Source organism: Leiobunum rupestre, chromosome 2 (genome assembly GCF_980474605.1).
Source record: "Leiobunum rupestre chromosome 2, qqLeiRupe1.1.hap1, whole genome shotgun sequence".
NCBI classification, from domain to species: Eukaryota; Metazoa; Arthropoda; class Arachnida; order Opiliones; family Sclerosomatidae; genus Leiobunum; species Leiobunum rupestre.
This window is the reverse complement of record NC_143385.1, coordinates 25,984,646-26,010,333: the sequence shown is the minus strand read 5'-3', so window position 1 is coordinate 26,010,333 and position 25,688 is coordinate 25,984,646. Positions and strand designations below refer to the sequence as shown.

Genomic DNA, 25,688 nt, shown 5'->3' with positions numbered 1-25,688 from the left:
CAGACGTCTTCTAATTAAGAAAAAAATGTTATTACTTAAACTTTTAGTAATTATAAAAGTCAAAAACAATAAAAGAAGGTATAAAAACAAACGATGGTGGGTGCACCCTATTTGCATAATTTTGCTCAACTGTCTCCATGCAACATCTACTGCATCTCTGTCTCGGTGATCTTTTAATTTTCTGTTTCAAATTTTCGGGTCATCCTTTGCAAGGCTTATAAAACTGTATTTTACTTCTACTTCCCTTTGTTTTTTCTCTTTTCTTTATATAATAATAGTAATAATAATCAGCTAGGCTAATACCCAAGGCGCCACCTTAGGCCTAAGTCATCAAGCGACTTTTAAAGCCATTAATTCAGGTGGCCGGGTTTCAATGCGTAGGAGGGTGGTGGCAAGCCCTGCATGCCACGAGAATGAGCCAACAGCTCCCTACACTAACTATTACCGTTAACCTCGACAAGTTTTTATGGATGGGGAAACCGAAGAACTCGGGGGAAAACCCCTCAAACCAGTGGGGAGAGAACTTGCAAACTCAACGCGGAAGGAGTTGTTCCGAGTTTTCACCCAGTGCCACAAGCTGGGATCGAACCCGGCTCCTCTTGCGGCGAGGCGAAAGTGCTAACCACTCCGCATTTCTTTTTGTTGCTTTTTCGTTCATTTGGTTGTGGTTGAACTCATTGTTAATTGTTTCGAACAGCGTACAATAGTGTGATAAGTCTCGGTTCCAACACTACCACATACTACATACCCATTGCCTGACTGAAGTCACATGGACCGACGTCACGCGAGAAATTTTCGCGTGGGCGTAAAAATATCTAGTTGGATTTGATCGGCGCTAGAAACGTGTTCCAATCTATGTTCACAAGCGCAAAATACAAGCGTTCTTGAAAACAGAAGCTATTGCAGCTTGAGCACGAACTTTTAACTATTTCTAGATCGAGCCAAATTTTTTCAAGCTACAAGCGTCCATGAAAACCCGGCTTAAGACTCTTACGCGTATATGTTGGTCTTCTATTAAACCTTTAAATTTAATTCCATTTTCCTGATTTAAAATTTTCTGTACTCTTTTTTTAGAACCTTTTAGGTTGCAGGTTAATAAGCGTGGGGTCCAATATTTAGTAGAAATCCCCATGATTTTGTTGAGATTGTTTCGATATTGAAATCCATCATTTCGATTTTGTGATTTGGACTTGATTTTATGAAGTATTAGTTTGATTTCGTGATTTCAAGCGTATTTCCTGATGTTTCGATTGATTTTAGATTTTGGAAATTTGATAAAACAATAAGGGAATATTATACTTACAGGAGATATGGCACTGTAAACGTAAGTTGCATTTCTGCCTAACCGACTTTTCTGTTTTTACTAATTTACAGAAATATTGTGTGAAAATTCAGTACAGTTAGAAACTGTAAAAAAGTTTTGTAAAAACTAAAGATTTTTCTCTCATTGTAAAATAGTGATAAGCTATTTTCGAATTGTTTTAAATGGAAACAAGTTTATGCTTTTATGAATATGAATAGGCCTTTGTATTATATAGTGCCTTGATTACAAACATAAAAATTCTTGACATTATCCGCAATAGTTTTGCAGATATCTTTCTGTAAAAATATTTTTACATCGCGATTCATTACACTAAATACAGGGTCTTTTTTTTTGCTCGGAAAAGTGTTTTTTTTCAAAAACTATTTATAGTACCGATTTCAAATTTGGAAGGTCAATTCTCTATACCGGGGGACATCAGTTTGAGAAATTTGAGCGTTTTCGGTAATGTTTTTCACCAATTTTGAAAAATTATTTTTCGACCACTAGGTGCGAGATAAAAAATTTCTATTATAAAGTTGTAGGCCGTCATCGAAAACCCTTAAAAATTGTTCACTCGACGAAAAACAATTTATTTATCAGTGAAAATTCGAGCTTGAAAAATTTACAAGTTGGTGAAGCCAAATTACGATTGTTTGAAACGATAATTGAAACCGAATTACCTAATCCAGTTGAAACTTTGGTTAAAAAAACGACCGGATTTAAAAAACACGAGGCTATAGGTCAATCCTAAACATGCATTGGGTATTTAAAGGAAAACTTTGGGAGATTATTATCAGTGTTTGATAATATTTCGAACAATGCCTCGTTATTCAGTAGCTGAGCGTACCGAGATAGTTGCCATTTACTATGGAGAAGCAGCGCAAAACCTTAGAAGAGTGACTGAAATCTTCGCAGAAAGACATCCAAATGGAGCACCATCTGTAAATACAGTAAGACGAGCAATTCACGATTTCAATCAATTTGGTAACTTGCAACCTAGGTTTCGCGGATTGGGTCAACCGGATTTAGACTTCGAGAACAATGTACTCGCGTACTTTGTGGCATATCCTCGTCACAGTTGCGCTAACGCCGCTGCTGATTTGGGTTGTTCTGCAAATCGTGTGTGGAAAATTCTTCGTAAGAATCGCTATCACCCATACAGAGCTACGCTCCACCAAGGACTAATTGACGGAGACCATCAAAGACGTTATGAATTTAGCAACTGGTTACTAAATGCTGTCCAAGAAGATAGACAATTTTTGCGCCATGTTTTGTTCTCCGACGAAGCGTCATTTTCTAGACATGGGCCCTTTAATCATCAAAACAGCCATCTTTGGTCTGACATCAACCCACATTGTGGTTTTGAATATCATCACCAGGTTCAATTTGAACGGGTCAATGTTTGGGTTGGACTTGTTGGAAACCGTTTGATTGGTCCCTTTTTCCTGCCGACGAACCTCAACGGCCAAAGGTATTTACATTTTCTACAGAACGAACTGAGTGACGCAATCGACGACCTTCCATTGGCTGAAAGACGTCAGTTGTGGTTTCAGCAAGATGGCGCCCCTCCGCATTTTTCCCGGCAAGTAACTGAGCACCTCAACAACGAGTTTCCTGAAAGGTGGATAGGGAGAAATGGTCCAGTGCATTGGCCAGCAAGGTCACCTGACCTAACACCGCTGGATTATTTTCTCTGGGGATTCGTTAAAGCGAAGGTATACGCCACGCCCATTGAAACTAGGGAGGAACTCATTAGACGAATAATCAGTGCTTGCCGAGACGTCACACCAGAAATGGTAGAGAAAGCGTTTGAGAACTTAATTGTCCGCGCACAAACCTGTGTTGCAGCCAATGGTGATATTATTGAAAATGTTTTGTAAAAATTTATGTGAATAAAATATCTGCATTTAAAAACCAAACGTGTACATTTTTTCAAGTGTGAAAACTCTACTACGTTTGTATTAGACTTGTTCCCTTTTCAATTATCGTTTCAAACAATCGTAATTTGGCTTCACCAACTTGTAAATTTTTCAAGCTCGAATTTTCACTGATAAATAAGTTGTTTTTCGTCGAGTGAACAATTTTTAAGGGTTTTCGATGACGGCCTACAACTTTATAATAGAAATTTTTTATCTCGCACCTAGTGGTCGAAAAATAATTTTTCAAAATTGGTGAAAAACATTACCGAAAACGCTCAAATTTCTCAAACTGATGTCCCCCGGTATAGAGAATTGACCTTCCAAATTTGAAATCGGTACTATAAATAGTTTTTGAAAAAAAAAACACTTTTCCGAGCAAAAAAAAAGACCCTGTATATCACAATCTTTTAGTTCAGTTTCCTGAGCCACGTGGAGAGTCATTGATTCGTACCAGTTACACAGTTCTCCGATTCTTTTTGCGCCGTTAATATACACATACGTGCCCGAATAACTTCTGCCAGCAAATGTTTTACCCGAAAGGTATGATAATTGCCAAACCTTCCCAATTACAGATTAATATTGGTATTTAATGAACCCACGTTGAAAATTTTGGTCTTAAGAAGTTTTGTTACATCCGCACTATTAACGGATTTACTGTTAAGATCATTACGACTAGTTTCATTTCGAACGCGGAGTAATCGATCGTTTGATATTGATCTCTTATTGGTGCACAGAGCGGTTTTCTTTCGAATTAATTTAGGATTTTCGGTCATTATGTACTCAGGAATCCCAGTGTCAGGAACCTCAACTCCAAGTTTTACAATTTTTTTTGCGTTTTTTTTTCTTTTTTATTTGCGATTATATTTAAATCTTCCACGTTTTCGCTATCATCCAGAGCGTACGGGATTTCGTCGAATGTCCGACCCCTCGTTAATAAGCCACGAAAATTTATTTTCCTTTGAAGCTTTTAATGCAGAACCTCTTTCACAAGGTTTTAGTCCACTTTATCTTTATTAATGTCCCCAAATTGATCTTGGCATAGGTTTACCAAAGTGGTATCCTACGAATTATGGCTGTCATCGTAAATTTGTCAATATCAATAAAATTAATTTGCAACTGAGTTGCCCTATAAGTGACCTGTCGTATGCAATTTACAGTAAAATTCTTCACAATCATTGCCTGGCGGTTCAATTTTCATCAAAAACGTGTATGCTTGGACGTTAGTCCTATAGAAGAACTATACCAAAATCCAAATTGAGACCAGACCTTTCCTTAGAAAATGGTTTCACTTTTTCAGCTAAATTATTGAGGGATTCATTAATAAATCGCTTTGTAATGAAATCCTAAAAATTCTTCGGTCTTTTCGTTCTATCATAATTGTCTTGACGCTAAGTGTCAACTCTGTCGGGTGGTGATACAGGTATACCTACGCGCGTAAGCTTACGCGCTAGATGTTAGAATTTACATTCCACTCTTTGCTTAAGACAAGAGTAGTTTAAAAATATTTATAAAAGTGGACAAATTTAGTCAAAGACATACTCTTGGTCTAAGCCACTGAAAAAGTCGAAATGTTGTGTAACCTAGATGAAAGATCTCTGGAACACGGTATTGCCTTCAGAAAACTTGTTCTAAAAACACTTCCCTTTGTGAAGTAAATTTAGACCAATTCCAAACAATATGGGCTATGTATTATTTGTAAAACCACAATTCGCTTAATGGCATTTTTAAAACCCTTGTGGGTCGCTGAAAATATATTATCATCTTCTAAACGTGAAGTAGTAAAACACAAAATGTTTTTTAAACCCTTAATAGATAATTTAAAAACCATTATTTCGTACTTTGTTAACGGACAATATATATAAAATTTGAGATTCTAAAAAATTCTACAACTTTCTATTTCATGAAACGTTGCTTCCTCCCTGGAGTAAACATTTTCTACATTTTTTATCAAAGTTATTACAAATAATTTATGAACATAAACATTAATTTGAAAGTTTTCTTATTAAGTGTCTCTGACAAAACAATGCACAATACTTAACATTTACAATTGTTTTACTTTTTATGGAAAATTTTAGAAATCTCTTGGTGATCGATTTTATATACAACTCTAAATTTCTAGGCGTTTTAAAAAGTCATAGAAAATGACGCAAAATTCTATTAATTGGAAAATATTTACATTTAAATAATAAAAGTGAATACGAAGAAAGTTTATAGACTTAATTAGATTTAAATAAATAGATGTTTTGTATTTGAAGTTTTTCTTCTCTAAAAAAGTATTTTTTACGTTCCAAACTAAATGAATAATGTTAAAGCAAAAATAAACTAACTACAAGAATGATTTGATCGATACTTTGAATACGTTCTTTTCTAAAAGACAGCATATGGATATGCTTGATGACTGTTAAAGATCGTCTGATATATCACGATTAGAGCTCGGGGGAACAAATAAATTAACCGCCAAAATTTGGATTATTCATAAAAATTTCGGTTAACTGTTTATTTCTGGATATAATTTGCGGTTATAAATCGATTTAATATGAACCTACAACCTTTGGGATACCGTTCCAACGCCACTACCTTGGAGAACCGAGGCTACGAGTGAAAAGGCTTAAGACATTAAATTTATGAACATTTTGACTCGAGCGGGTTTGCTTTATTGACAGGCTACATTTCACCCATTGTTGATGGTGCCGTAGCATTTCAATTCAACTTGAAAGTCATTAATAGGTTTCTGATGTCTCGCTTAAGCAGATACTTCGGTTCTCTTCCGAGATAGGACTCATTTGAGCTTAAGGTTAGGCGTAGCGCAATGGACCTCCAGATGGTCGAAGTGCTAGGCTTTGCTTAGCGTGCCTCCCCCTCTGAATAAATTAAACATTAAATATCAATAAATTCATTTTTTATAGCTTTATGGACAATACAGGGTGTTTCAAAAGGTTGTGAAAAATTTTAAGGAGTTGTAGGGGGTGAGTTGAGAAGTATGCCCGTTTTTTCCCATTTTCCTGCGATGAGTTAAAAGAGCGCCAGAGAGCTTCAAGGTGCGGCCTACTAGCCCCTGGAAGCAGGCTGCAACAAGCACAAAACCAAGCAACAGGGACTTTAAATACTGTTTAAGTTTATTTTTTAACTCTAGTTATCTCGATTTGTTTACCCAAACCTTACTGTTCTCATTTCTATTTGTTTGGTTTAGCGCTTGTTGCCGCCTACTTCCAGGGGATAGTAGGACACACTTCGAAGCTTTCTGGCGTTCTTTAAACTCATTGTAGGAAAATGAGACAAAAATAGACATACTTCTCAACTCACCCCCTACAACTCCATCATTTTTTTTGCATAACATTTGAAACACCCTGTATAAGGCTCAGATATATGCTACAAAAAGAATGTTATAAACAGACACTTTTCAATCGATGTGTTGGATACGTAGTGTTCCAACACACAGCATTTATCGGTCAATATAATATATTTATCGTATTTTTTGCTTGTCTTTTAATTTCAGAGCCTGCATCATCCGCGAACAGAATGGCCGCGTTCTGAAGGGAAAGACACGAAACATTCTAGATGAGGAAAGCCATACAAAAACTTCCAAGATAACATCATCCCAAACCCGGACCACCTCTCCTTCACGCTTTCACGCTTCGTTTGGTTTCAGATCAGCGGCACTTGTCCACCTAGCGGCCACTTTTCTCTCCTCAATTCCATCCACAACCTCTTTCTTCCTCACCTTCTTCTCTAAATGGCCAATTTCTCGTTCGTCTTCAAGAACTATCTTATTTTGCTTTTGGCGACCATATTCTATTGGACCAACCAGAAAGTCTCGTCTTTGGAAGAAAGTGATATATTTTGGAATACAGTGTCCGAATCCAGCACCATCACGATGACCAGATCAAATTATCCAGCTCGTAGTCTACTCCTCGAGAACTCGCAGCGCCACACTTCTCCCTTCATCAGCGCCACCACGTCTGACCCCACCATCAGCTCAACCCAGGTACGCTATGCCTTCACATTCAGAAACATTTCTTTCCTTACGAAAACGACTTAAGCCCAGTTCACACTATACAATTAATTGGGCCACTTAATTAAAACCAGCTAATTGTAAGCAAGAAAATTGTACAGTGTGAACAGAAAAAGTTGGAACAATGGTTACAATTTTTCTGTTCACACTATTCAATTTTCTTGCTTAATAATCAGCTAGGCTAATACCCAAGGCACCAGCTTAGGCCTAAGTCATCAAGCGACTTTTGAAACCTTTAATTCAGGTGGCCGGGTTACAATGCGTAGGAGGGTGGTTGGTTTCAATTAAGTGGCCCAATTAATTGTATAGTGTGAACTGGGCTTTAATCGCGTTTTCCAACTTGTTTCAAAACCCATAATTGAAATAATTTTTATCTAATAGTTCTTTTGAAATTAAAATAAAGAAGAATTTCATACGTTGTTATTCGATTAATTAAGGCAAATTTTCTATCAAAATTTCGATTAAAATTAAATTTTGGTCTGCCCAATTTTGGTATTTAATTTTGGAATCTAATTTAAAGCACCTGTTCATAATGGTTGTAATCATATTTTCTTGCTTTTCTACTATTACTATTATTATTACAAATTATTATTTAATGTCACACTTTAACAAACCAGAATTAAAATTTATCTCTATAGAAAAATTTTAATTATGGCTCATTTACAAAAAGATTTTATACAAATTCAAAAGAATTCTCATCTTTAAATTGTAGAAAAGTATTCTTTGTAAACTATAGGAATTGTGAAGTTTTTCCATAGCCTTTAAAAAATCTAAGGTACTTTAAAGCACGCTTTAGAAAATTTTACTTTCTTATTTTGTTTGATTTAATATAAAAGACGTTGGGTCGTACATTTGAATCTTTTAGGAACGAGATTTTGGAGTTCGGAAAAATCAAAGTTCTTTATTGTAAATTTGTCATATGTCTGTGGGAGGGATATTCTTGGATTTTTTATTTGTGGACTCTTCTCAAATTCGGAACGGGATTTTGACCTATGTCCGATCCCTCGACAGAAGCTGAAAAATAATTTTATCGGCTTATATTTTTTTCTTTTAATCGCTCATAAACTGATGAGTGTTATATCGTTGAAGAAAATAGGATTATGAATCGATAGTATTAACTGTCGTTTTAACGATTTCATTATTAATGTTATTGAACATTTTAGATAAACGTTCACGGGAAAAATATTTTGAAAATACCTCTGCTTTTGATCGTTAAAAACCATTCTTAAATATTCGTCAGTGGTATTAAAGATTTAGATTTAAAATTGACCAATTTGAAACCACGCTGATTTCATACCTTGGAGGGTAAAGGAGCTTATTTCTTGTGCATAACCATTCCCTCTAAGTATAACAAAATGGTCTTGTCCAGGCTATAAAAAGTTTTATTCTGTAAACGCGGCGGGAAGTAAACTTAAAGGAAAACAGGCAGAAGAAATCCTAGGCCTTTAAGAAATGTTTTAAGGGACTATAAAATATTTAAATGGATTATAAGATATATCTAAAATAATTAAGATATTTCTCAATTGATTTAGATACATCTAATATGGTTAAGATACATCTAATATGGTTAAGATACATCTAAAATGATTAAGATATCCTTATATTATAAAAATATAAGGATTAAGATATACTTTAAGTAATTATACGATGTTTAAAAAGAATGAAGGATATTTAAAGATATTAAGAGATATTTAAGGGATTTCAAAATATTTAAAAGGATTAATAGATACTTTAACGGGCTATAAGATTTAAGAATCTTTAATGGATAAAAAGATTTAAGATACTTTACTGGATTATAAGATTTAAGATACTTTACTGGATTATAAGATCTCAGATATTTAGAGGGAATAAGAGATTTAAAAAGGCACTATTATTGACTCATATTGAGGAGTGATTTATATAATCTCATATAATTCTTTGTCAGGATCCAGATATCAAGAAACTGCTTCAACGGGACGACGTGGTGTCTGCGGCGTTGCACCATTTAGAACTGTTTAACTACAGCAACAACGCTTCTCGGTACGAAAAGCATCGGTCTTGCGTTAGAACGTCCTTAGACAACTTAGGATACAAACTGTCTCCGGAATCTTTCGCCCATTTCGAGCGGCAATCGGCCACCGCGGTCAAAATGGCCAACGTGTTGACCGGTCTCTTGTCCAAAGTCAAGAACGACAGTGACCCTTTGTACTCGATCTACACATCTCCTTCGTTCCTTTATTCTTTGGCCAAAGTTAACGTGAAAAGTGACGCAGTGTTGTGCGGAAGTGGACTCGCTTTTCAAAGAGGAGATCACAGTTTTTCAGGTAAATACCACACACCCTTTCATTATGTTTGACATCAGTGTTGTCAGTTCCCAATATCCTATGTTTTACTATTTTACTAAGAGCTATTTAAAGAGTGAAAATTAATATTGGTGCGCTTTCACATGAAAAAGTCAGTTGAAGAATGACTACAAAAGTTGGGTATTCTTTGCTATCTTCTTATGCTAATACGTGTTTACTATGAGCCATTTCTAGAATGACTAAATATGTTTCATGAGTATGTCAGTTTCCTATCTTTCTAATGGTTAAATTGGTTTAGGATTCATTTGTTTAGTTTGGTGTGCTTTTACATGAAAATGTCAGTTTTCAATCTTCCATACGTTAAATGTTTACTATGAGCCATTTCCAGAATGACCAGAAATGTTTAGTAAGCTTTCACATGATAATGTTAGTTTCCTTTCGTTTGCATAGTAAGGGTTTACTTAGAACCATATCTAAAATGTCCATAAATGTTTGATGAAGTATTGGGTAAGTGTGTTAGGTCCCTAATTTCCCCGAAGTTATGTTTTATTAACAGCCATTTCAAGAATGATCAAAAATATATCCTGAAGCTGTTGCTAAATCAGTAGGTATATAACTTGCGGTTTGCATCGTCGAGTGTTATTTGTTCAAGGCACTTAAAAGAACAAAGAAATCCTTATTTTATGATTAATTAAAACACATGAAACACACCTATAGAATTACGAAAACACAAATGAAAAAATCTAATGATTAATAAACACACTTATGGGTTATATCTTTCGATATATAAAAACATGTTTTATTTACATCGGCAGGGCGGGCGCCTGGATTAGGCTACGCACTCTGTAACCTACTCTTTAATATACTTAGAGGCCAACCAAATCCATTTAAGAGGCCCCTCAAAAATTTATTCAATTGTCGCGGACACAAGCAAAATAATTTTTCAACATTAAAAATAGCATTGCGTCCTTTTTAAAATTGATCAAAAAAGCAATTTAATTGACTTTGGAACTTATATAGACCATTATAAAAATTAAAGAAAACAATATGGCTTCAACTTCTTATTTTCTGCTTCCTGACGCTGCCACTGAGCTTCGCTAAGAGTAAAAGAAAATTACATTGAAACGTCGATATAATTTTATTTCAAGCAACACTCTTTATTTTTTTTTTAAATATAAAATATGCTACAACGGTCGATTTTGCAAATCTAACATCGTGTACTTGGACCGAATCTTCGAATACTTATTTGCCAAATAGGGTTTAACAATCCGTGACGAGAGTCTTTGAGAGCGGAGCAAAATCCGAAAATTTTATTTCCATTTTCTTTAACGGAACACGACTATAGCTTGATAAGGGCCGAAACTCTTCTCTGTGAATTTGTGCGATAAGCAGTTTCTTGGCGCAAACATTTATTTTAAGGGTTCTTGTTAAAGTTTTTGCCTTATATTTCGTTGATATATTTTTCAAAAGGAAAAGCCTTACTAAATGCTAGTATAAAAGTAGACTTCTTGCATTTTGAAATCTTCTACACAGGGTATTGAATTTTAAGGCGATTTAGAAAATTCTAAAGCTACTTTTCAGGTTATGAAACTTTTGTGATTTCCGTGCTTATTCGCTGATTTGGAGATTTCAGATCAGATTTCTGTAGTAAACGATTTATTTTAGTATTGAAAATCGTTAAGTAGTACCAACTAGCGCTTTCAACCACGATATGTTATCTACATGGCCATCAATTTCACCCGTTTCACACTCAAAAGGTTCAAGCTCTGAACGACGCCGACTATCCTAGTCAAGTTGACTTTTGTCAGTGATGTGTTGATAAAGAAGGTCGTGACCGTCATTTCTCGAGATTTCTTCTAACAGATGATGAATTCAATATTCCCGTGACGGTATACTCAGCTGGCACATGTCTCACCAGTGAAGTCAAGCTTACACCCACGGCACTTGTTTTCGATCTCATAAAGTGCAGTTTCGCCTAAATGTTTGGTGGGGTATTGTTGGTGACAATTTAGTTGGTCCTTATTTCCTTCCGCCTTAGTTAAATTGTCAGGCATACTAACAATTTCTGCAAGATAATTTACCCGAGCTACTCGAAGACGTGCCGTTAGAACGAGAAGGCGCATGTGGTTACTGCCCGATGGAGCTCCACCCCATTTTAGCCACGACTTAAGAGCTCATCTTGACGAGACTTTTCCTTTAAGGTGGATAGGTCGTGATCTACCAGTTGAGTGGGCAGCACGATCTCTCGATCTAAACCCACGCGATTTCTTCCTCAGGTTCGGGACGTTGATGAACTGCGACAACGCATAATTGATGGCCGCAACAAAGTTGGAATCTTCAAAAGAGTTCGAGAATCGTGTGTACGAGGAGCTCGTACCTGGTTAAGAGAAGAAAATTTGAACAATTTTTGTAATGTTTCAAATGATAGGACTTGTGACACTTTATACTCAAGTCAATTTATGACATGAGTTATGGTCATAATCAATTAATTATTAAAAAACATAATTTCCTAATGGCAGTATTTGTAAGCATTCACAAGTACCATTTCGCATATTCAACACTAGCAAGTATCGTTCTGTGTTTTCAACCGTAAAACTAACATTTCGTTTCCTTAATACTCGTATTTAGCTCTGGTGCGCTTTCCAAAATAAGAAGCAGGATCCCAGCATCCATTGGGGAATATACCTTGATTTGACATTCACCTCGTTCCAGTTACTTATTTTCAAAATTTCTGATCATGTTACACAGTGTCGATTAAATTCGTTTCTTTGTAATAATTGAACTTGGCATTATAAAAATTATGGTAGGATTAAGCGTACTTCTATTAAATCAATAATGAACTTTTGTCATTTGCTATTTAGCCCAGGTCAGATAAATTTAAATAGGGCGTTAATCCAACAAAACAGAAAGTAATAGAAATTTCATTGCAACGGATATTATCTTAGGACAAGTATATCTGTCAGATCAAAATTTACTCTTAACTTGGGCCACCATTTTCTAAAATGGCAGCCAACCTTTATCTTTTTTCCATAAATTTCAATTGTCACTGTGAAACGGAAGTTGATAAAAGCATATTTCAAGCGAATAATTCAATTTAAGAATCATAACTCTTAGGTTTGAAATAGAGGCATATATTTGGTGGATATTTTACCAAATGGCCAATGGTTTTATACCTCAAATTCTTAGCTTATCGAAGCTCAAAGTTGTTGTTGAAATAGCATAATATTTTGATAGCGCCACCTTGTGACTTACACTAATTACAATTAAATATTGCAATTAATTAAACATTTAGTAATGTTCCATATTATAAAACTGTCTTTTACAAATATAATATTCAAGAAATAAATTTTAAAAATTAAACATAGAATATTAACGATATTGTTATAGGTGGCGTTTTATACGTAGATGGTTATGGTTATTTCTAGGAGTAAAGTTTTGATTCTAGATACATAAAGTTTTTGTGGAAATTGTCGCATGCATTTTTGATATTTTAATCCGATAAGGACTATCAAATAACTTGTAGATCAATGGGTAACTATAGGGAAGCTAAAGTGGAATAAGGACCATAGCTGTTTCGGGTCGATGGAATGCATTATTTGCGGAACAAGTTTGACTAAGGGAGAGACTGTTTGTGTTACTCTAGGCTTAAAGACGGTTGTAGAATCAAGTATCTGCATGAATTTATTCATTTTACCCATGAATATAGAACTGTACCTTATCTGTATGGATCCCGATCCGCTAGAAGGCAGGGCCACGGCCAACTTCGATCACGCGTACCGCGCTTTAGCGGCCCTGTCAGTCGCCTGAATTTACCGTGTATATATTTTCCCACCAGGCTTTCGCTACGACCAAAACTTAACGTTAGTCAGATAGGAAAAGTCCACTAAAAACCATTATTTTTAAATATATTTTAAAAAACATTGAATTAAACCGAATGTAGGTTAATATCTAACTAATAGTATAATATTTTTTTTATGATTCAAATTTTTTAACGGTGTTTATTAATTGTAAATGAGTTAAACAGAAACCAAGAACATCCTCTAGATGCTGCCAGCAACATAGTATAATTGTTTAATACTTGAAACACATGTAAATAAATAAATAAATAAAACAAAAAGTGAAAAGAAGATTCACTGTAACTTCAGGGTAAATATATTATTTTAACATTTTTTATTAAATATTATTAAGTTAAAATATATTTTATATTATAAGCGCAATAAATTATAATTTTAGGTTTCAACAAGTTTTAAGCTTTCATCTTTTTAAACTTAGAATAATATTGTATATTTAGAAAGGGCCGGTTTCTAATTTTATCTGACTGAAAATTTTTCCATAATAAAGGCACAAACCTGAAAAGAAATCATCCTCCTTGAAATGCAGGCTGAAGACCATCTATCTTCTACCTATTTAGTTAAAAAGATGTACCTAAGCATCTTTTATCTTCAATTATATTAGTTTTAAGATTCTTACTCTTAAAACTAATTAGATTTACTGAAAATACTACCTAAGAACGGTTATAAACTCGCGAATTTGCTATATATATATATACTATTAATAAATATTTGTTATTATTAAAGATTTATAAATTTTAAGAGATACATTATTTACACGTCAAAACGCTCTAAACACCTCTACAGCCTTCAAAAATATGTATTCTAATATGGCGCCTTCGCGTAAAAAACGCGTTTCTTTTTCTTCATTTAATATTTATAAGGTAATATTTTTTTTTAAATTATGAATTATACATAAATATATTGCGAAAAGATAGTTTAACTTACTATACCTTGTTTTTTCTAAATAGGAAAGTGGAAAACCGAAGAAAAAACATTTTTCCGCTTTTTCGCTTGTATTCCCCGCCTTTGGTGGTAGTAGGTTTTTGGTCGTATGTAGCGCCCCTATCGGGATTATTCATACACGCAAATTAACATTAGATGCGAGGCGATTGACGGGGCCGCTAAAGCGCGGTACGCGTGATCGAAGTTGGCCGTGGCAGGGCTTACGAAGCTATGCCGCAACTACGTAAAATTTTTTAGCCAATTAAAAGCTAGAGGAAATGACGGACATCTCCATAGAAGAGTAGGGGTTCAAAAATCAAGTGGTTTTGCCGAACGGCGGAGACATGAACTGAGTCTCCACTTGGAAGAATGAAGTATATGGATATATCACTCGTACCTTTCCCAACGTTAAACCGGGCGGCCCTCAAAGTTCTCTCGATTTTTTTAAAAATTGGTGGTACAAATTTGTTGGGCATGCGCTGCATGCTCCTTACGCGTGATCTTTGGCCGCGACGCGCGCTTAAATGGGTCATGACCTATCATTTTTATGTTTTGATAATATAATGAAATTTATAACATCACAAAGATCATTTACGTTAACAAATTTATCTAATTTAGTATCTTTATTTTATTAATTAAAAACAATATTTAAAGAATGCAATGCTAATCACTAACCTGAAAATAGTCCCGTTAATTCCGAACCTTACAACGTAAGCCTAATTTAGTGAGATTTTTTAAATCCTCCCGCGTGCTTTTGTTTGTACCACCAAAACAGGAGTTTTAGCCGTTAGGTGGCGCGCAACTCAGTGGAATAATGTGGGCCGCGTTTCCGAAGGAGTGATATATCCATATACTTCATTCATCCAAGGTCTCCCCCAATGCTTTTACTACGGGAATTTGTTTTCCGAACTGTGTTGCAATTCGGAGACTTTTTAATAATTTTAGTGTTTGTACTCAACTATGAATTTTTCATATGATTGTTAGTAAGTTTCCAGGTTTGATTTAAGACTACTTTCATGATTTTCCCTTAATTATTTCACTAGTAATCTACTTTTCAAATCGACGAAAATTTTAAGGCGAGGAAATGAATTCCCCGCCTTTAGGACCTGTATTTGTGCTAGGCCTCGGTTTTTATGTTTGGAATTTAAAAATCATTGCGCTATCATTGAAAAAAGGCTGGTTCGTTACTCGTTTGCACCTATAGTGGGGTTTTAACTGTGAAATGGATTGGATATTAGGGCATTAAATGTTGTTTATGCTTTGTCTTTCACAGATGAAGAACTTTATCTTATTTCGTTTTTTTTCTTTGTAACCCAATTGGCAGTAAAATAAATATTTACTATATTCAGAATTAACCGGGCTGTTCATTGCTTGAATGAAGAAGCTGCTTTTTTTAAAGCAGAGCAAAGAAAAGATTGAAAATTAGATTAAACTTTGATTATCAGCTCTTTTTGTCTTCCATTTCACAGTTAAAACCCCACTTTAGGAGCAAACGAGTAACGAACCAGCCGTTTTCAATTATTGCCCAATGGTTTTTAAATTCCAAACATTAAAACCGAGGCCTAGTACAAATAGGCGGGGAATTCATTTCCTCGCCTTAAAATTTTCGTTGATTTCAAAAGTAGATTACGAGTGAAATAATTAGGGGAAAATTATGAAAGTAGTCTTAAATCAAACCTGGAAACTTACTAACAATCATATGAAAAATTCATAGTTGAGTACAAACACTAAAATTATTAAAAAGTCTCAGAACTGCAACACAGTTAGGAAAACAAAGTCCAACCAATTTTCACGAAAATTCGTCCGCTGAGACTCAGTTCGTGTCTCCGCCGTTCGGCAGAGCCACTTAATTTTTGTACCCCTACTCTTCTATGGAGATGTCCGCTCGAGGGGTCCGTCACTTCGATGAATCGTGTACGAGATTCCGAATCAAGGAATCTGGAATCAAGATTCTTGATTTTGCTTAGATTCTAGATTCTAGCCAGATTCCGTGATTCCGCCATGATTCGTTAATATTCCGTGATTCCACTCTTGATTCTTTGATTCTTATTTGATTCCGTGATTATTGTTCGATTACGTGATTCTTGTTCGATTCCGTGATTCTTGTTCAGTTCCGTGATTATTGTTCGGCTACACACTTGTACAAGGTTCCTTGATTCATCTATTCGCAACCAAAACCAATCTAGCTGTTCGAATATTATAGAAGAGGCGGTGTGACTAGGCAAATGAGCAGTTATAAATTGTCTAGGTCAGTTTAAAATTAAATCGAAGGTGGTCAGTTGAGGGGTCAGTGGTTCACTGGCCCACTTAATAAAAGGGTCCCACTGGTGTTTGAAAAATCCAGCCCGAAAATCGAGTAGCAGGTGACTTTTCATTCCCTACGTCATAATTTCGCACAGGAAATTGTAATAATTCGAAGGCCAGTGTGGCCTTTAATTCCACTTGTTCTACGGATACACATTGTGGATTAACTCAGGTATTTCAGGGCACGGAGTCGAAGGCTAAGTTGATGGTCACTGCCACTCACTGGTTCACTTTAAAAAGTTCCTTATTTCCCACCCTGTAAAGGGGCTCACTTTATTTAACGTCTGCTTGAGATTCAAACCTCGCCTTCAAAGTTCCAAATTCGAGCCAACGCCGAGAGTAGTGGCGCACTCCTGTAATCCCAAGCGTCCGGGAGGCAGAGTTTGTGGATGGCAGTGTGAGGACGACCACCAATCCCCCAACGGGTAGTCAGCATACTTCCGCCACTGGCCGTTACACATATTTGATTAATCAAATGGACGAGAGGACTGAACTGTCCCACACGTTACAATCGAATAAAAAAAAATCGAGCCAACCAAATGATAATCGGTTGTAATTCGCCCGAGAATACGATCAGCTTAATACCGAGGCTAATACGCTCGGTAATACGAATACGATTCAACTTTAGCCACGTTCACACATACGCGATACGTCTAAAAAGGTTTCGAAGCTCTTCAAATCGTTTTCGACCATAAATGTGAACCTAGTTAAATAAGATATAAATTATCTCTGGTTAAATCGCTTAAATATCTAAAAAACCGATTTCGGGCCTTAAAGCAAGTGTCGGCTCGACGCCAAGTAGCTCTTTTTTCATCAGACGTCGCTATCGTTGACACCAAAACAAGATAGTTAAGTGACATTTTGACCCAAAAGGCGATAATTATAGGTACACCTCGCGTTGATGGGATCGTTTGTAAATTGGTGAATAACATAAATTACCGCAATTATAAACAATATTTTTCCACGGGATGTATAATTTAAGTTTAAGTCCACTAAATAGAGTATAAGTTGTTTAAATATATTATTCAGCAACGGCGCTCTGACTACGTTATCATTGGGGGGGGGAGCAGAATAACGTGTAAAAGGTTGGTGTTTATGGCTGGAAGCTTTCACACCATGCACCCAGGAGAGGGACTAATCCACTACAATACCATAAAATAAAATAACAGGCCCAAACAAACGTCCGGAAAGAGTTACAGTCAGGCTTGAATGGTTTTCCGTAAAATGTCACATGTGGCCGCAACGACGTCGGAGAATCCGGCGTGTACCGCACTGAAGACGTCTACTAGATTGGTCGGCAGAGCCCTAGACGTAACTGCCCGAAGAAGAAAAGCCCAAGCCCTCCGTCGCGATAGGCAAGCGAATAAAGTGTGGGAAGCGTCATCCACTGCGGCTCCACACTGAGCGCAGGAGGCCATGGGACTTAGATTAAAGCGATGGAGAACCGCCCTAGTGGGAAATCTGCCCCCGCGAGGAGGAAGTCCACCTTTGGTGGGCGTAGAAGCTTAGTAACTCCCGCCAGACGGTCCGCCATTTCATTGCCCGGAATTCCAACACGAGCCGGATATGACAGGAGAGTTATGGGCCACTGGTATCCATCACAAAGGTCGTGAAGGGTGCAGACCACCGGGTCCGTAGAACGAGAGTGAAGCTGCGGGAGAGCGCTTTCGAATCCGAGCAAATAACCAAAGTGCCTTGGAGGTTTACCGACGCGTAAGACAAAACCATTTGAGTAGCGAAGAGTTCGATCCTATTTATGGGATGACCGGAATCCACAAAACACGTCGCGCCGTCATTGATAACCTGGATCACAAAAGCCACACCCAAGCCCTCAGCCAACGAGCCGTCAGTATAGATGACTGTAGCGTTCTTTCCGTGAGATTCTAGAGCCGCGAGGAAAAGTTGTCGCAGCATATCCGAACTGTTGTCCTCCTTAGCGGTAGTGAGCCAAGTCGAGAGAATCATCGCGACGGGTGGTTGCCAGGACGGCGAATCCTTGGAAGACAAATGGCGACGGGAGGTATTGAAGAGGTTGTTGGCCTGTGCCAAACGCCTGAGGAGGAATGGTAAACGTCCCAACGGGAAGCGATGTTCCAAATTTTCGAGAGGAGACAATCCTTCCCTTAAAAAGGAGGTGTAGTAAGCAGTGTGTCCGAATTTATAGCCCGGTGTACCTAGTAACAGAGACCATACCACCGGAGGTCTATCATCATAGTGCCTTACGCCAGCGTCCACCTAGCCCAGAAAGGTGACAAATCCAGCATGGGTAGTAGTACCCTACTACTGATGTTCGCACCTCTGACGCAAGCCACTCAACCAGCAGAAGGTGCAGCAATGGGTGGACCATTTCCAACTTCGCACACAGCAGTTGGATTAAGAGTTTATGCTGTAGGAACTCCAGCCAACACCCCACCTACGTTGGTAAAGAGTCAAACCCTTTGGAGAGAGCTCCTAAAGGGGCACGACGAGCACACAGCAGTCCTAGTAACCCGGCACAGCTGGCACCGGCTATCCCGGTGTGACTCCAATAGGGCGGGAAACCCAACGGAGGCCCGCCGCCCCACAGCAGGCTTCCCAATCAGCAGGATATTGCGTCCTAGCTGAAGTTGAAAAGCGTCCGGAATCTGTTTGATCTTGGATAGAACCATGTATTTGCATTTCAGCGGCTGGAAGTTTAGGCCCCATCTTACGCCATAGGACGAAACATTGTCCTGGGTGACCTGCATGGTCGTATGTAGACGCTCAAAGTTCCGACCGCATATCCAGGCGACGATATCATCTGCGTGTTCACCTTGGTCGACCGCCCTGGGATATAGCAAGGGATTCCCATGCAGCATGATTCTGAAGAGGTGAGGACTTACCGAGCTGCCCTGAGAGACGCCCTGCGTAACCGTAAAAGGTGCCGATATCCCTCCGTTGACTCGCACTTGGGAGGTAAGATCTGTTAAAAAGCTTTCCACTCAGCTGAGAAGGTTTCCTTCGAGGCCGCAACGTTGGAGCTAATAGAAGAGCGCTTGGTGATGAACACCGCCAAAGGAGTCTTATAGATCCAGGACAAAATTGGTTGGTTGCTAGGGCACACTGTGCCGCCGTAGTCAATCGGAAAGCATTATCCGTCGCCCGCCGACCCTTCCGGAAACCCGATCGGTCTTGGGGGAGAACATGATTTTTCTCCAGGAACCAAACCAGACGGCCCAGTACCAGATTCTCATAAAGATTTCCCAGGTTCAGGATGAGAGATAAATCTCTGTATGAATCAGCAGAAGTCTGGGACTTGCCCGGCTTTAAGATCGGATGGAGGATGGCTTGCATCCCCCTCGACGGCATGATGCCCGCCTCTCACAGGCTGTTGTAGAAACTCAGAAGTGTTGTACGGAACGCCAGAGTAGTATTTTTGATAATAAGGTTAGAAATGTGGTCCACGCCCAGAGCCGTATTGCGTAACCCGGAGATGACCGCATATAGCTCCTCTGCCGAGAATGGGCCATTGGCGGGGGATGTATGTCAGCGCCAGCTGAATATGCGAAACACTCCACAACCTTTTTCTGGTCAGTGAGTATTTCAGCCCCATTATGGAGCGTAAGGAGCTTTCTGGGTTGGATCCCTGTTTTGAACCATTAACCTAGCTCCAACCTTGAGGCAGGGGCGTGTGTGCATGTAGCCTGTGGCAATAGGCCTTCCAACTAGCACGCTTCATGTCACTAATCAGTCATTTATAGACAGCCTTCTCCCTTATGTTAGCAACCTGGTCCAACAGGATGCCCGACCGCTGGGCCCTGCGACGGGTCTGACGGACTTCTTTAGCCTTGTTAGAACAGCGTTCATCCCACCATGGAGCCTGACGAGGAGACGAGCGCCATCCGCCTTTTTTGATAGGAATCGTAGCCAGGGCCGTCTGGCGGGGAAAAAAATTTCTGCAGAGTATCCAGATAACGGAGCGTCCCCCAGTGTGTCATTCAAAAGGATTCTAAAACGTTTCCAGTCCACCGCTGGATAGTACCAATGCATAGCACTTGCCGTAGGACTTGTATTTGTTCCTCGGTTAAAGACTGTCTACGGGAGGGAGTGAGCCAATGTGGAGCTTACGAAAGTCAGATCCTGGGCAGCCTCTGGGCCCCGAGTTGGGCGGCGGGTGGCGCCTCCAGTGTTGAGGAGGACCAGACGGTCCTGAGCTTCTAGCCAACTCTGGATGAGGCAGCCTTGCTGATCCGTATGACTACTACCCCAGAGTGTGTTGTGTGCGTTGAAAGCGCCTAGGATAATAGCTGGTGTGTCAACTCCTAGGAGAAGATCGTCGAAAAATTGTCTGGAGGCTACCACCCGAGTCATAGATGTTAAAAAGCGTTATCCAGCCAGTGGTAAAGCGAATTTTAAGAGCCAGCACTGCCATCCCGACACATCCTGTACCATCGGAAGAGACCTAGCAACCAGAATCGCAACGCTGCCCCTGGCGCCTTTCGCCGGGGGTGGGAGAGAAACGCGATCCGCGCGGATCACATCATTAAATCCAAAGTGGACGTTAAAATTTAACTTCATTTTTCTTTAATAGATGGCACCGCCATGGATTAAATAACCTTACAAAATTATTTAATCCATGGCACCGTGGTCTCCACTCAAGTCATTTTTTTTTCGAAGAATAACATAGATTCATGGACATCTCTAGTAACAGGGGCCTTTTCATAATACAGATGGCAATGATAGAGCCGACAGTTGCTGTAAGTGTGACCGAGGCTTATGACTGTGATTCCTTAAATCAATTTTAGATTCCGTGATTAATCTTTGATTCCGTGATTCGTATGTAATTCATCGATTCGAGTATGATTCCAAGATTCCGAAGATTCGAATATTCTAGAGATTCCTGATTAGATTCTTGAGATTCTGAATTACGGAATCAAGGTCCGTACGAGATTCCTCGAAGTGACGGACCCCTCGTGTCCGCTCCTATTGACTGAAGGCAGTATCAGTCACGTGCTTCCTCCATGGTATATCCGTCAGGTGTCAGAGGGGCGGAGCTTATAGTTCCGCCTCTTTCCGACAGAGATAGAAACATATCTAGAGCGGTTCTATATTCATGGGTAAAATGAATAAATTCATGGTATCAGGAGAAAAGATGGACTCGAAAAAAAAGGCCGATTTGGATAGTGTTACTTTATACACGGCTTGTAGAAAAGAATACACTCGATTGTCCTCGAACGCCATGGTGAATGGGGAGATAAAGTGCTGGCCAGAATCGGTCGTACAATAGACTTGGTAGCTGCCGAGGCTCGTTACCATTCTCCGTGTTCCAAAAAAATTGCTAGACTAGATTTAACATCAAAAGAAACTCCAACTACTCGACCAGAGTTTTCCACCGCTGGTGACGCATTCAGAAAAATTTATGATTACATTTCTAACAATGACGAATGCCAATGTTCAATCAAAGAACTGTACGAGAAAATGCGAGAATTATGTGACGAAGACAATTGTTACACCGAATTTCATTTTAGACGGAAACTTACTCAAGCATTCGGAGATAGAATGAAAATTACTGATCGCACACCAAAACCAAGTATCGTTTCATTCGTAGAATCTGCAAACCATTTGTTATTAGATAAATGATAAAATGAAAGGAACAAGAATGAAATCGAAGAACGAAAGCGAATTGTGAAAGACGTCGCTAGTATTATTCGAGAAGACATTCTCTCACAAGTCTATGATAAGACGATTAACCCCTCCGAAAGTGATATTTTAAGTGGTGATCCTGAATAAATCCCAGGGACTCTACGTCTATTTGTCGACAACGTCACTCAAGCTCCTCAGAAGAAATGCCTCGCGATAGAGCAGGCGATTGTTTCAGCCGTTCGAACACGCTCTTCCGTTTCTTCCGTGCAATTTGTCTTGGCTGTCCACCTACGCATCGAAGCAACTATTGGATATTTTAGCAAATTTTAGAATGTGCTCGCCATATGAAGAGGCTATAAGATTTCAGAGGGCAGAAGTGCGGCACTCTGCCTCAACAGTCATAGATGACGAAGGCTATGTACAATTCGTTTTTGACAATGCGGATTTCAATGTTCGTACGATTGACGGACAGGGTACTTTTCATAGCATGGGTGGAATTAAGCGCGTGACCCCTTCAAGAACTGTACATGATCTTATCGCCGTTCCGAGAATCTTGACGCCAACCGTAGGATAAATGTTAAACGGAGCTGGAAAGATAACACCGATTGCCTATTGCCATCCTAAAATATCTGGTCTTAAAAATATTATTTCGAAAGCTCAATTTAATAAAGAGGAGCCTATTACACGCTTATTTACTTCAAAAAATCTATTAGATCTATTATTTTTATCGGTACGCTGGATGAAAAGGGCAGACCTGGTTGGAATGGATTTATGCAAAATGTGTTTTCGTTATCAACATCTTACGAAACATCCAAAGTTCAGGCACAACCTTTTATAACCATGGACCCCGAGTAACCTAACAACCATTTACACCGCTTTGATGTTTGCTATTAATAAAGCTCTGCGTCATAAGCAATCACACTGCATTGTCACTTTTGACCAACCCTTGTACAGTGTTTCTTTCAGGCATCTCTCAGGAGAAGCCCCCCCGGAGAAAGTCAACCGCCCCCCCCCCCCCCGGAGCTTCCCCTTTTTCCGCTGCCACTGCTAGGCGTGCAGGGAGCGCTACGCTCGTCACTAGATACCGGCACCCCCAAATGTCTGGGAAACCCCCGAAAGAAAAGTTTCTGAAAGAAACACTGTCCTTGTACATGAAGGCAGTCGAAATGATAAAGACAGTACCCTCTCTAAGTGTATTCCTCGATTGCGAGGATTTCATTTGCTCATGGAAGCTGTAGGAAGCATAATGGCTGGAAGTGGCCTTCTAGAATTGTGATGCGTTATTTACGCCAGGTGTTCGGCTGAACAAATGTTCACAGGACACGCTTACGCACGCGCCATTCGAGCGCATTATTTTACTCAACTGGCGCTTTCTTCGCTTATCTTGAAACTCATAGCTCACAGTTGTTGATGTATTTCATTCGAAAACATTGCCATGGTTTCATTTAGTTCCGGACAAAAAAAGCACCTTTCTTAAAATATGCTATTTAAATTTAGTTCCAGCCGCGAAAAAGGAGCCTTTCCCAAAAAAATTGCTATACACATTTAGTTACTGCACCTTCATCAAAATTTATCTATCCAATCTCATAGTTCATTTATTAATGCATTTCATGCGAATTTTTTCAAAATCATGATAGTCTGGCGTTATCTATAACACTTTTGTATATTTGAATAGTCTTAGCCATTTATTCTAGCCACTCTGTTTCCACTACCAGTGCTATGGTAACCAAAACAATATATGTCGGGTTCGGAATTACGGCAAATACAAAGAATTTCGAAATTTTACAAAACAAAATAAAAATTCTTGCGGTGGTCAGATAATATTTTAACTATTTGTTTTGAACCTCTAATGGTCTTACTTGACGAAATCAAATGTTTTTAGGGGAGTTAGGTAAACTGAGCATTTTGGACCATATTGACCATTCCCATCGTAAACTGACCATTTTGAACCAATATTTGAACAAAAATTCGCTAGAAATGAAAATTATTTTATCGGGAACGGGCGAAAATGGTTTTAGCTTTAGATGAAGCCATCTTTTCTGAGTTAGGTAAACTGAGCATTTTGGACCATATTGACCACTCCCATCGCAAACTGACCCTTTGGTACCATATTGACCACTTCCAACGCAATCTGACCATTTTGGACCATATTGACCACTCCCATCGCAATCTGACCAGTTTGGACCGTATTGACCACTCCCCTCGCAATCTGACCAGTTTGGAACGTATTGACCACTCCCGTCGCAATCTGACAAGTTTGGAACGTATTGACCACTCCCATCGCAAACTGACCATTTGGTACCATATTGACCACTCCCATCGCAAACTGACCCTTTGGTACCATATTGACCACTCCCATCGCAATCTGACCATTTTGGACCGTATTGACCACTCATATCGCAAACTGACCATTTTGGACCATATTCAGCACTCTTGATAAACTTACCCAATTTTAACTTTGAATGACCACTTTTACGCATGTTTGACATGGGCATCACAAAAGTAAAAATTTCAAAATTGATTTCCTTTGAAATTAAAATTTCTTAAAGACCAATATTTGAACAAAAATTCGCTAGAAATGAAAATTATTTTATCGGGAACGGGCGAAAATGGTTTTAGCTTTAGATGAAGCCATCTTTTCTGAGTAGTTAATGCAATTGGACGAATTTTTAATAGGGATAATTGGCATCCACTTTAGTCGGGTCAGGTAAAATTCATTACGTGTAAAAGCTTTCTGGAAAATATATTTCCAGAATCTTTTTCACCCTTAAAGAAGATAACAAGCTAATCTCATCGACCACGTTAGAGTGCTTTTACAAATTGCTTAACAGGGTTAGGTATAGAGGAAGTTAATAAATATTCACCGGGAGAGGGAGGAGTCAGCGAAATGTTACGTAGCACATTATACTTTTATAGTGGAATCAAAATTATTATTTATTATAAGATACAGTCGCATTTTATAATTTTGCCCCTCGTTTACTGTGAGTTTTCTAGAGATAGGACAATAAGAAAAATAATTTTTTATGTAATTTATCAATTTTCCGTTTTTTTTGGAGTTAATGTTATTGAGGATGTTCGATTATTTGTAAGATAGCTTTAGGGAGTGAAGTCTTTCAAATTGTAACTTTTTGTACCGAGTGAAGACAGTGACCAAAATTGTGATTTTGTATAAGGTAATTTGTGAACGCTGGTTTTTAATAATAAGAGCATAAACACATATTTCCAGTTATTAATTTTGTCATATCAGATGGTAATTTATTTAACTGTGTTAACTTAATCAACATTTAAAACCAATTATCATTCATGTGGGATATACAATTAGTTTCGTTATAAGATGGGAAATAATTTATTCTTGCACTTTGAGAAATTAGGTAATTAAGCTATTTAAATATGTAAAACAAATGCACATTTTACCCTGCTCAGAAATATATTTTTATTAACCAAAGAGTCGCTTTGACCGGTGGAAATTTTTTTACCTTTATGCTTTGACAC

The 25,688-nt window shown here is 38.3% G+C and overlaps 1 protein-coding gene across 1 annotated transcript in view; it reads left to right on the top strand.

Moving 5' to 3' along the window:
• Nucleotides 1-25,688, top strand: part of LOC149956640 (metabotropic glycine receptor-like) — a 60,004-nt gene that overhangs the window by 14,260 nt on the left and 20,056 nt on the right. The window contains exons 2-3 of the mRNA XM_090165493.1: nt 6,719-7,207; nt 9,159-9,537. Of these exons, the coding sequence (XP_090021619.1) occupies nt 6,956-7,207; nt 9,159-9,537 (631 nt within the window). The 5' untranslated portion in view covers nt 6,719-6,955. The remainder of the gene's footprint in view (nt 1-6,718; nt 7,208-9,158; nt 9,538-25,688) is intronic.